The sequence below is a fragment of the Bos indicus genome, chromosome 18, assembly GCF_029378745.1.
Source record: "Bos indicus isolate NIAB-ARS_2022 breed Sahiwal x Tharparkar chromosome 18, NIAB-ARS_B.indTharparkar_mat_pri_1.0, whole genome shotgun sequence".
NCBI classification, from domain to species: domain Eukaryota; kingdom Metazoa; phylum Chordata; class Mammalia; order Artiodactyla; family Bovidae; genus Bos; species Bos indicus.
Genome location: NC_091777.1, coordinates 13,591,527 through 13,604,863, shown reverse-complemented (window position 1 = coordinate 13,604,863; position 13,337 = coordinate 13,591,527). Strand labels below are relative to the sequence as shown.

Genomic DNA, 13,337 nt, shown 5'->3' with positions numbered 1-13,337 from the left:
TAATGCAAAGTATTTTATTTTTAAACATTAAATTTAAAAACAAGATAGCCTAGGTGAAATAATAAAGTTTCCCAAAGCTGAATGTGCTCATCTGGAGCTCAGTTTTTCTGTTTGAAGTACAAAAAAACAACTTCCTAAAACTCCTAGGCAGGAAACGACTGTTTTGATGATCGGTGATTAGATGAACTGATCAACCTCAGTTGGTAATATCCCTTTTTTATTCCTTGGTAAGGGTTTAAAAAATTCTGTAACACGCATTTTTCTTTTAGTCTTACACAGATAATTGCATTCCAAAAGTCTCCTGAGAGGCGTATACCATATACAGGAATCCATCTTCATCCTTCTCGCTTTCATACACTTCACAAATCGGAGTGGACACACTCACCATGCTATGTCCATTCACTAACAGGAAGAAGGCTTGATTAGCATTGAGCTGTAAGCGCCTTCTGTTGAAAGAAAACATGTGAAGAAATATTGATACATCAGTACACAGGGAGAATGTACAAAACATCACCCACATTGGATCAGTATAAAAGTATAAAGTGAAGTGAAAGTGAAGTTGCCCAGTCGTGTCCGACTCTTTGCGACCCCATGGACTGTAGCCAACCAGGCTCCTCCATCCATGGAATTTTCTAGGCAAGAGTACTGGTTACCATTTCCTTCTCCAGGGGATCTTCCTAACCCAGGGATCGAACCCAGGTCTCCCACATTGTGGGCAGACGCTTTACTGTCTGAGCCACCAGGGAATCCCATAGAAGTATAAAGATTTTGCTAATGTTGCTTCTGGCAAAATGCAATATGACTTAACTGATGATTTGAATTTCTTCTTACAAAGCACAAAATGTTTTCTATGACTATATGCATGATAAGTATTAACGATAACCCTTGAGAGATCATTCTTACTACACTCCTTAGGCCAGTTTTAAACTAGTATGCTGGACTTTCCTGGTGGCTCAGTGGATAAAAATCTGTTAATGCAGGGGACACAGGTTCAATCCCTGGTCTGGGAAGATTCCACATGCTTTGTGATAGCAACTAATTAAGCCCATGCACCAAACTGCTGAGCCCGCATGGTATCTACATAGATGTCAGGATGAAGAATCAGAAAACACTTGAGATGCAGCAGGTAAGAAATCTGAAGACTCAGAAATGGAACGCCTTATAGTGTTACTAAGTTGCACATATTTTTATCAGAACTAGATGGCAGATTTATCTGTAAGCCTGTTAAAGAATGAGAAGTTACCCAAAGAAATAAGTTTAAAAGATGATTAAATACCTTATTATCTTGATGAGCTCACTCATGTTGACATGATCAGGCACCAGAAACTTTGTTTTATCCAGGACAGGAAGCTGTTTCTCACCTTTGTATCGTTCTATTATTACCTAGAAAAGAAGCCACAAAAGTGGTTTTTAAAATAGCCATTAACAATGAAAAGTAGTTAAAATACTTCCTTTGTTGTAACTGGCACATGCCAAAACAGGGTTTACAACAGCACACTTGTTCCTTATGAAATACAGTGCACGAGACAACACAGCTGCCTTCAGAGAAGGGCAGGGGTGCCACCAGGGGGGAAAGTGCTGTGCCTTCTGTTATTTGCAACTATGAAAATACACTACAGAAGAAGAGACCCCAAGCCCTAAAAGAACAGAGATGCTGAGTGCCAGCTTTAATGATCTCAATCTACACCAATTCCACTACCTGTGACATGACGAGAGTTTTAATAAAACTTTAAGATCTTAAGTATGGTAATAGACTCAAATGCTAAGTAAATATCTGACAAGTAGAGATCACGATTAGCTGGTCTGGAGACAATTTTTTATTTTTGTTTTTGTTTTTTTTTTTGCAGACTTCTCAGAGATTCTGTCACTTTGATAAAATATCTTTGCTTTTTTAACAAATGAGTTTTAAAAGAATCTTGAACCACGCAGTGATCAAAAATAGTTCCACATTACGACTTAAATCCATTAGCTTCTTGCCATACTTCCTTCCTGTAAAGGAAAAAAGTTGTTTTTTAGTGGTAAGCCACATTGTATAAGCTATGACTGCAGACCAGTGACTGCCCATGAGTCTTAGTATTACCTATTTACTGAGCACCATGGATAGCCTTCCCCATGTAGAGCGATTCTTTAGCCTGCTGTTATAACAACAAGAAGTTGTAAGGCTGCTGCTAAGTCGCTTCAGTCATATCCAACTCTCTGCGACCCCTGAGACGGCAGCCCACCAGGCTCCCCCATCCTTGGGATTCTCCAGGCAAGAACACTGGAGTGGGTTGCCATTTCCTTCTCCAAGTTGTAAGGCAGGAATGGGGAATCTTTAGGAGAGTTTAAATGCTTATATATATACTGTTCCACTGTATGGGGCCTACATGAGGTTCTGTAAGGCAAGCCAAGCTGTCGTCACCTTCCCTGGCAAGATCAATAGCTTTCTGTATCTACGAGGTATGTTCAAAACATGGTATCTGCAAGTAAGAATATGACTTCTGCAAAAACCCTGAAACTACTAGCAAAAAGATGACCGAAAATGTATGCAAACATTCATATTTCAAAAGGAGGTTATGGAACAATACTAGTGGACTGTTGGGCTGGTTATTTTGATTCCAATGACTGCCAAGTACCTGCTAGCAAATAGACACAGCAGGTACTCAAAAGTGAAGAAAAACCTTAAAATTAGGGAAATTACCCAGAAACCTCATGCCCAGGTCATATGTAGGCCTAAGCGTGAAGACAGACTGAAATTTCCAACCAGTCTAAGAAACACAGCAAACATACGTTTAAGTACAGGATCCTCCAGTCCTGCCCTGCTGAGCAGACCCTTCCTATCATCTCTTCTGTCTACTTCACAACCCTAATCCCAGATCTTCCCATCTTCTCTTCCCTCACTTTGGTACGAAATGATCAACCAGAAAGCCAACTATGGAAGCTTCTGCAGAAGTTAGCAGTGGATACAGTCTGTAAGAGGTGACAATCATGTCCCCAGAATTATGCACATTTTCCCAGCCACGTGGGATCGGATTCTCTTCCCATTTTACAGATGAAGATACAGCAGCTCCTCTCAGAATTTTAGTAATTAGCCCAAGATCACTTAGTAACCCTGAACCTAGGGCCACAATTCAGCCTCTGTCTGAAGCCACAAGCTCCTTGACCATTTCTCCCTAGACCTAGTGTCACAACAGGAACTATTTAAGGTCCACCACCAAAGGACCCAGGGCACAGCACATGTGGGCCCTTACACTAGGAGCAGCATCTTTTCCCCCATCTCCTGCAAAGAAACTGAACATAAGAAGTCTTCTTTCTCTGGGGCCAAGTCAGGCAGCCTCGACTGTCCAGTCACAGTTAAGTCTTGCTGCTGCTGCTGCTGGTAAGTCGCTTTAGTCGTGTCCGACTCTGTGCGACCCCAGAGACGGCAGCCCAACAGGCTTCCCCGTCCCTGGGATTCTCCAGGCAAGAACACTGGAGTAGGTTGCCATTTCCTTCTCCAATGCATGAAAGTGAAAAGTGAAAGTGAAGTCGCTCAGTCATGTCCGACTCTTATCGACCCCATGGACTGCAGTCCACCAGGCTCCTCCATCCATGGGGTTTCCAGGCAAGAGTACTGGAGTGGGGTGCCATTGCCTTCTCCAGTTAAGTCTTGAGAGATACTGATTTTCCCACAGTTGTAGTCTCTGCTTCCTTCAGAAGAGGGTGGACACCACCCTTCTTTGATAAAGTATCAACAGATCTAGCCCCCTTATCCCTTCTCTACCAAGTAAAATTTACATGGCTTGTGAAGTGTGTAACATTAAGGCAGCAGACTCAGACTTGGGGGGAGGAAACAGTGATCAGATTACACTGCAGATGAAGACGCCTCCATTCCAGGTCACTAAACAAACACACTGGTTGCATGGTTGTAGATTCCTGCAGAAGCCATCAGGCAGTCACATGGAGAAGCACTACTGAAGCAGTGCTCCCTTCTGTGTACATTAACAATAACTGAAACAGAGATGACCTACCGGGATTTTGGTAGGATGCTGCTCTCGGATAAGTCGGACATCTTCTACTCTTTGTTCTGTAAAGAAAGGAAGAAACACCGGCATTATTAAGGGCCAAAAATCCAACTTATTTTCTGCACTGGTAGACTTCCATATCTGACCCCACCTATCCTTAGCTGTGGCAGAGCAAAGCAGTAAAAACATCTTCCCTAGAACTGAGAGAAACTAAACACTAACACCTCATATCTCGCAAAGGTTAGTATGCAAGGTTAACATACAGACACTGGTTGCATTTCTCTACATTAACAATGAAATATCAGAAAAGTAATGTAATATATATATATATATATATATGTATGTATATGTATATCTTTTAAAGCTGCATCAAAAACAAAATGAGACTTGGGAATAAACCTGACCAAAGAGGTGAATCACTTATACATTGAGAGCTATAAAACATTAATAAAATTAATGTTGATTCAAAGAAATGGAAATATATCCCATGCTCTTGGAGTGGAAGAATATTGTTAAAGTAGCCACACTACACAAAGCAATCTACAGATTTAATGTAATCCCTATCAAGTTACCCTTGCACAGAACTAGACCAAATAATCCTAAAAGCTATATAGAACCACAGAAGACCCAGAATTGCCAAAGCAATCCTGAAGAAAAAGAACAAAGCAAGAGGAATAACTTTCCAGACTTCAAACAATACTACAAAGCTATGGTAATCAAAACTGTGTTAGTCGCACAAAAACAGACATATGGATCAGTGGAACAGAACAGAGCACCCAGAAATAAATCCACACACCTACAGTCAATTAATCTTTGACAAAGAAGGCAAGAACATACAATGGAAAAATGTCTCTTCAGCAAGTGGTACTGGAAAATCTGGACAGCTACATGTAAATCAGTGTTAGAACACACTCTTACTATTCACAAAAATAAACTCTAAATGGTTTAAAGACCTAAATGTAAGAGGACACCATAAAAATCTTAGAAGACAGTACAGGTAAAACATTCCCTGACATAAATCTTCACAGTGTTTTCTTAGTCTCCCAAGGCAATAGAAATAAAAGCAAAATAAACAAACAGGACCTAATCAAACTTACAAGCTTTTGCACAGCAAAGGAAACATTTAAAGGAACAAAAAGATGACCTACAGAGGGGGAGAAAAATATCTGCAAATGATGCAGCTGACAAGGGCTTAATTTCCAAAATATACAAACAGTTCATACAACTCAACAACAAAACAAACAATCCAATTAAAAAATAACCAGAAGACCTAAATAGACATTTCTACAAAGACATCCAACAGGCACACAAAAAGATGCTCAACATAACTAATAATTATCATGTATCAAAACTACAGTGAGTTGTTTATCATCTACACTGATCAGAATGGCCATCATTAAAAAACCTACAAATAAATACTGGAGAGGGTGTGGAGAAAAGGGAACCCCACTACTGTTGGTGGGAATGTAAGCTGGTGTAGCCACTATGGAAAACAGTAAGGAGTGCCTCAAAAAACAAAAAGCAGAACTACCATATGACCCTGCAATCCCACTCCTGAGCATATATATATCTAAAGAATATATATCTAAAGAAAACTAACTTGAAAAGATACATGCACCCCAATGTCCACAGCAGCACTATTCATGACAGACCAGACAAAAAAGCAACCGAAGTGTCTATCAACAGAGGAATGGATAAAGATGTGGTATATACATACAATGGAGTATTATTCAGCCAAAAAGAATGAAATAATGCCATCTACAGCCACATGGATAGACCTAGAGATTATCATACTAAGCAAAGTAAGAGAAAGACAAATATATGATATCACTAATATGTGAAACCTAAAATATGACACAAATGAATTTATCTATGAAACAGAAATAGACTCAAATACATAGAGAATGGATTTGTGGTTGCCAAAGGGCAGGGAGGAGGGGGAGTGTTAGATTGGGAGTTTGGTATCAGCAGATGCAAACTACTATATAAAGAATGCATAAACAAGGTCCTATTTTATAGTAAGGGAACTATATTTAATATCCTATAATAAATCATAGTGAAAAATTAAAGATTCGATGAGATCATTGGTACACCCCTTGCAAATATCTGCACATAGTAAATGGTTAATAAATGCTCCATTATTCAATATGAAATAATGTCATTTGCAACAACATGGATGGACCTAGAGATTATCATATTGAGTAAGTCAGAGAAAAACAAGTATCATATGACATCACTTACAGTAGAATCTAAAAAGTGATACAAATGAATTTATTAATACAAACGGTTTGGAGTGCTTCTGGATGGAAGGAGAATGCAATTACCAAACTCCAAGGAGACAGAAACTCCTGTGTTCAGCACTCTTCCTCACCCCATGCATCTCTTCCTCACCCCATGCATCTCTTCCTCACCCCATGCATCTCTTCCTTCAGCTGTTCCCTGGCAGGCTTTCATAGCCTTCATATTAGGTTGGTGCAAAAGTAATTGCAGTTTTGCACTGTTGAACTTCACCATTTGATACTGGAATACATTCTGAAATAAATGTGGTTATGCTATACATCATTTTAATGTGAATTTCTCACTTTATTTTTTTTTGCTGATAGCATTACTTGCTGTTTATTTTTTATCTAGACTATAGAAATGATGTACAAAAAGCAAATCTGAGCAATTTTTTAATGAGTTCAAAACGGGTCATAAAACATCAGAGACAACTTGCAGCATCAACAACACATTTGGCCCAACTTCTTTGATGGTTCAAAGAAGTTTTGCAAAGGAGATGAAAGCCCTGAAGATGAGGATTGTAGTGGCCAGGCATCAGAGGTTGACAATGACCAATTGAGAGGATCACTGATGTTGCAAGAGAAGTTGCCAAAGAACACAATGTCGACCATCCTATGGTCCTTCAGCATTTGAAGCAAACTGTAAAAGTGAAACGCTCAGTAAGTGGGTGCCTTGTGTTGTTTAGTTGCTAAGTCGTGTCTGACTCTTTCTGACCCCATGGACTTTAGCACACCAGGCTTTCCTGTCCTTCCCTTCTGCGGGAGTTTGCTCAAACTCATGTCTGTTGAGTCAGTGATGCCATCCAACCATCTCATCCTGTCATCCCCTTCTCCTGCTGCCCTCAACAGTTCCCAGCATTGGGGTCTTATTTCCAATGAGTCACCTCTTCGAATCATGGCCAAAGTACTGAAGCTTCAGCATCAGTCCTTCCAGTGAATATATTCAGGGTTGATTTCCTTTAGGATGGACTGGTTTGATCTCTTTGCTGTCCAAGGGACTCTCAAGAGTCTTCTCCAGCACCACAGTTCAAAAGCATCAATCCTTCCGTGCTCAGCCTTTTTTATGGTCCAACTCTCATATCCACACATGACTACTGGAAAACCATAGGTTTGACTATATGGACCTTTGTGGCAAAGTGATACCTGCTTTTTAATATGCTGTCTAGGTTGATCACAGCTTTTTCTTCCAAGGAGCAAGTGTCTTTTAATTTCATGGCTGCAGTGAGCATCCACAGTGATTTTGGAGCCCAGGAAAATAAAATCTGTCACTGTTTCCACTTTTTCCCCATTTATCTGCCATGAAATGATGGAACTGGATGCTATGATCTTAGTTTTTTGAATGCTGAGTTAGCAGACTGAAAATAAAAAAGAAAATCATCATTCTAAAGTGTTGTCTTCTCTTATTCTATACAAAAACAAAGAAGCATTTCTCTATTGCATTGTGACGTGTGACAAAAAGTGGATTTTATATGACAACCAGTGACTGACTACCAGCTCAGTGGCTGGACCGAGAAGAAGCTCCAAGTGTAAGTGTTAGTTGCTCAGTCGTGCCCAACTCTTTGAAACCCCATGGACTGGATCTGAGGCTATCGCCAGGTAGTGTCACAACTGAGTTAAACAGGACAATGAGCTGAATTGCTTGTTGTGTGGAAAAACACTTATGTCTGGTGTCAGAAGTGAGTCATACACACACACAAAAAAGTGAGCCACAGTGTTCAGGACAGTACTGTCAAGTAGAAGAAACACAAAGGCAGAGTTTTTCTTTACATCATCCTTTGAACTCCTCTCTATTTCTGGGGTGTCACTGATACTGCATCACTTCTCTCAGCTCTGTCCTTATATCTGTTCTATCCCAGAAAAGATGCTGAACCACCTATACTCCACTACCAGCCCTCTTCATAACAAAAATCTTTATCTTGTCAGAGCAGATTTCACAAGCAAAGGGAAATCATAATTTACTTAAATCACTGCAGCCAATAAATAATAAGTTTAACATACCCTGAGATGTTTCACATTTAAAAGCTTATCCAAATAAATTTAAGGTAAAAGGAATCACATGGCATCACCAACTCGATGGACATGAGTTTGAACAAGCTTCGAGAGTTGGTGATGGACAGGGAAGCCTGGTGTGCTGCAGTTCATGGGTTTGCAAAGAGTCGGACACGACTGAACTGAACTAAAAAGGAATCACTCAAGCTTAAGGATGAAAGATTTTTTATATAAGGAGAACAGGTTTATTATGGTTAAGTGGGGAAGGGAAAAGCAAAATGGACTCTAAATGTTGGGCTTCAAACCATAGTGTCAAAGCTTTATCTTGATTCATCCCCCAAAGTGAAAGTGAAGTCGCTCAGTCGTGTCCGACTCTTAGCGACCCCATGGACTGCAGCCCACCAGGCGCCTCCATCCATGGGGTTCCCAGGCAAGAGTACTGGAGTGGGGTGACATTGCCTTCTCCAGTTAAGTCTCGAGAGATACTGATTCTCCCACAGTTGTAGTCTCTGCTTCCTTCAGAAGAGGGTGGACACCACCCTTCTTTGATAAAGTATCAACAGATCTAGCCCCCTTATCCCTTCTCTACGTCCGACTTATCCTAGAGCAGCATCCTATCAAAATCCCGGTAGGTCATCTGTTTCAGTTATTGTTAATTTATCCCCAAAATATGGCCCAAAAAGGAAGGCAAAAATGATCATTTTCACTGAGGAAGACAAGTGACTTCCTTAAGATGACAAGAGTAGTACCAAAGTCCTAGAGGAATATCATTAGCGTCCTGGCCAGCTGCAATGAAAATCCAGCGGTAAGCCTTGAGAAATTAAATATAAATATAGTATATGCTGAAACCTCTTTGAGTAGAAGGCTGCTTTCAGAGGCCAGCAGTATATTTAACAAAAGCATTACCAACACCACTGATCAACGGCATAAAAGAACACTTCTTTCACTCAGTTACTTTCTTAGCACTGTTACGATCTGTTTATCATTTGCCTTTCTCAACAGACTGCCCCGGCTTCAGTCACTTCTGTATTCCCCCAGGGCTCAGGCTTGTACAAAGATGAAATGGAAGCATAATAAATATTTCCCCCAATATGCCTAGAAATAAACAATGTAAAATCCCACCCATCCAGGAGTGACATAGCTTAAGCTCAGCGAGTGTTATCTAGGTGTTGGCATAAACTCACTCTTCAGTCTACCTGTTAGAGTAATTGGAGTTATTTATTCTAGACTACTACATCAACTTCTGAGAGAACGCAGACCCATTTTGTTATTGATGGTGAAGCTTAAGATCTAGGTTTAACATTGAATCTCAGCAGATTATGTCTAGGAGACAGATCTGTTATTAAACTAGGGCAACCCAAAAGAAAATGGAGTGAAATTATGACATTTGAGAAAACTGAATCCAAAAATATTTGCTCAAGTATAGCTTTAAAGTTCACAAAATTATTCAAAATATTTGTAAGGACACATCACTGCCTCTTGACTCAGTGCTAGTCCACTTCATGTACTGGCTACCTCCTGGAGGATGGGAAGAATTCCTACCAGAAGGGCTGAAGGACAAGTCCAGACTTTGCCACTAGGTGGACCATGATCTCCACCTCTCAGGGCCCCACCCAGTTTCCTTGGCTACAAAAGGAAGTCCTTGTTTTGGGTGAGCTCTAAGATTCCTCTCAACCCTGGTAGAATATATGTATCAGAGCTATACTCAATTTTTAATTAACCCAAACTCACTCACTTGGGAAGAGTACTTATTGCTCAAGCTAACTGGGGCTGGTCTTAGGTTCTACAAAAAGGGTTATCTCCAAAGAACTGATTGACTCATTTACTGTGCTACAAAATAATTTCAGTGCTGATTATCATGATCAACAGCAAGGAAAGGCAGTAGCCATTAAATGATACATTCTTCTGCAAAATGACTATTAAGCCCTTTAAAAAAAAAAAAGGAGAGGGTAATACTAATTCTTCTAACAAGAAGAAAATATACCTTTTTTATTGATGTTAGATGGACGTGAGTCTGAGTGAACTCCGAAGTTGGTGATGGACAGGGAGCCCTGGAGTGCTGAGATTCATGGGGTCGCACGACTGAGCGACTGAACTGAACTGAACCTACTGTAGTCATCATTGCACAAGATATGTAAACCAAGTCATCATGCTGGATACCTTAAATTTACACAGTAATGAATGTCATTTCTCAATAAAAGTACACACACACACAAAAACGAATCAAGAGTCAGGAGACAAGGGAGGAAAAAAAAAGGAGTGGTAGTAAATAAAGGTGAACAAAGAGGAAAGCCCACAAATATAGTACAGGCAACATACACAAATGGAGAAAAACTAAGGCATTCCTGCTGGTTTACCCTCAGGGCCACAGGCACCAGGTGAATTCCTTCTAATTCATTATTTTATTGTCATTTATTTTCACTTTTATTCTCATTATTCCTCACTTTTCCTACTCTACCTACTCTTCTTCAAGGATTTTTCTAGATAACCTAAAAGTACTCTAAGCAAAAAGAAAGTTAACTATTGTATCCAGTCATGAGAAAACGGGCATCTTTCCCATACAAACGTCCCCAGTTAACTTTTAATGCCAGTAAGGAAAGAAGCCAGGTACAATGGCAAATCTGCTCCCAGGGCTGCACAAAAACTAATATTCACGAATATCTTAGTTCACAAAGGTCACTACAGACAAAATTTCTTTAAAAAAAAAAAAGGAAAGACACCTCTAAGTCTTGCTAACCAGCCAACTGCTTCAAGAGGCTGAAAGGATATGCTCTTCAGATCACTATGAATTTCATTTTTTGGAGTTTCTCAAGCACAGGAAATAATTATCGATAATGAGATCTACAAAACCATATCCAGGTTCAAATGAACGCTTGCCTCTTTTCCAGACTCCGGGAAACTAGACCAAAGTAAGACAGCAGAGATACTGCTCAAGATCCTGAAGAAGATTAAGACAGGAAGGAACGCTGGTCCCGCCCTACTCCACCTGGCCTGAGATAAACAAACAAGCCCTACACAGGGGATATACAAGGAGGCCACGCTGTTATTGCAGCACTGTCTTGCTTTAAAAGGAGCACCAATCACTTCCTTCCCATCGGTGTTGTGCAGGAGTAAGTATTGTGATGGTGTTACTTTCGGTTTCCACCAAACACCAGCGTGCTAAGTAGGGACTCCAGCCCGAACTGGGAGAGAACGGATTTGCCGCTGGTGTCAAAGAATGCTGTCGCTAGCCAGTGAGAAGAAGAGCCACCCACCCTCGCGCTTGTGCCACAAATAGGACCAAGACGTCGCAGCCATGCGGGGCTGCAGGGGAAGGGGCGGGCGTGAGGACCCCTCTCCGTGGAGGTACTGACGTCTGAAGGGACCATGTGTGACCTAGACGTGCACCCGCGGTGCCACCACCTCTGAGAACCCGGCCCGGCGCCGGGCCAGACTCCCCCACAAGGACTGCACCCCCGCGCCACTAGCGCTCGTCTTGTCGGAGGGCCCGAACACGCCGGGGCTGGAGCGCTGACGGCCCCGAGCTCACAGCCCGCCGGCCGCCCAGGCCGAAAGGTGATTCAGCAGCTCCCAGCCAGCGCGCCCTCGGCCCCTTAGACCCCCAGGCCCGGCGGCCCTCGGCCCGTCAGGCTCCCTGCCTCGACTCCCTCGGCCGCCCGGGCCCGGTCTTCCCGTAGCTCCCGCCTCAGCTCGCCTCGGCCCCTCCGCCAGGTAGCCCTCCGCTCGCCCGCCCTCTCCGGAGCCCCTCGGCTCGGCCGGGCCCCGCTGCCTCGGCCCCGAAGCCCCCGCCGGCCCTCAGACAGCGTCCGGCCCGCGGCACCCACCGAAGGTTCGGCGCTGTTTGAAGGTTTTCTCGGACGGCATGGCGCTGCAGGCTGGGTGGGGGCGGCGAGTTGGAGGCTGCGGGCGGCGGCAGAGGCGGCGACAGCTCCGACGGTGGCGACAGCGACTTCTCTTGTGTCTCCTTAGCCCGCAGCCGCGTCAGGTGACCTGCGCGGCGTCCCGGAAGGCGGGGCCAGGGGCGGGCCGCAGCGGCCGCCATGGCGGGCGTGGCGGAAGCGGGCCGCGCGCAGCGGCCGGGGCGGGGTCGAAGCGCGTGAGTGGCGAGGAGCGAGCCGCACGCATGCGCAACGGGTCAGGCCCGGGCTCGCGGGAGCGAGTTGGCGCGCGGCGACCGGCCACTGGCCGGGGGCGCGCGAGCCCGGAACCTGGCCGTCCCCCTCGGGCACGTGCCCGGCAGACGCGCGCGGTTCTCCTTCCCTGGCAGAGATGCAGGGGCGCGGCCTCGCTCCTGTTCCTGGTGCCAGTTACGGTGGCCAGCGATGTTTCCACAGGAAAATAAAGGCCTGTTGTGCCCCTGCCTTCTCAGAGCTCACAGCTAGAAGCTGCTGGTTCTTTTCCGTCGGCGGCTTTCTGTGTCTTTGTTTCCGTTGGCTTTCCACGTCAAGGACATCTCAGTTTTCTCTTCTAAGGAAACTGTCAACTGGTAACTTCCATCACACATTGTCCCAACTGGGAAAAGAGCCAAAACTGCGTTATTTCAGGTTATGGTCAGTCGAGTCTGGCTTTGGAGAAAGTCCGTGCCCTGGGCTTGACATTCGGCCTTAGGTGACTTCTGGGGTGGAGGGGGCCCTGGGCATCATCTGCAATGGCAGGGCCCTGGCCTGTCCGCACTTGGCAGAGTTCACTACCTTTCACTGATCTCCGCTCTTCTCTCAAATAGGGAGCCTTACCCAAATTCAGTCCTCACAGTCTTTCAGTGACTAACTGGCAGAACTGCGTTGAATACCTAACCATTTTTCTCAGTCCCAGACTCATTTGTACTATATTTTAGAACTCCAGGTGTTTGCTGAGGAGCAGATGGAAGTGACCTGGTAGAATATAAATCTCTATGAAGCGTTTAGTGAGCAAGTCAGTTATTGCCCAGTTCAAACATCTAATAAACAGCTTTGTGAATGAACAGCACTTGATTCTTTGACTGTTTTTGCTTTTTAATATCTTGGACTTTGAAAGTGTTCTCCCCTTTTTTGAGTTGGAAAAAGCCTTTCTTATAATGTCTGATAAAGTATTTGGATTGTGCTAATGA

At 43.4% G+C, this 13,337-nt stretch overlaps 1 protein-coding gene across 2 annotated transcripts; it reads right to left on the bottom strand.

Moving 5' to 3' along the window:
- Positions 1 to 200: 200 nt before the first annotated feature.
- Positions 201 to 12,299, bottom strand: MAP1LC3B (microtubule associated protein 1 light chain 3 beta). 2 transcript variants are annotated; one of them, XM_019978923.2, is made up of 4 exons: positions 12,076 to 12,242; positions 3,990 to 4,045; positions 1,277 to 1,383; positions 201 to 446 (listed from the first exon to the last, which is right to left on the bottom strand). In XM_019978923.2, the coding sequence occupies exons 1-4, from the start codon at positions 12,113 to 12,115 to the stop codon at positions 272 to 274; spliced, it is 378 nt and encodes a 125-aa protein (XP_019834482.2). In that variant the 5' UTR covers positions 12,116 to 12,242; the 3' UTR covers positions 201 to 271. The 2 variants fall into 2 exon arrangements, with proteins under 2 accessions (XP_019834482.2, XP_070626526.1); XM_070770425.1 differs by lacking the exons at positions 201 to 446; positions 1,277 to 1,383 and adding an exon at positions 1,390 to 1,989 and having other exon boundaries at positions 12,076 to 12,299.
- Positions 12,300 to 13,337: the final 1,038 nt, after the last annotated feature.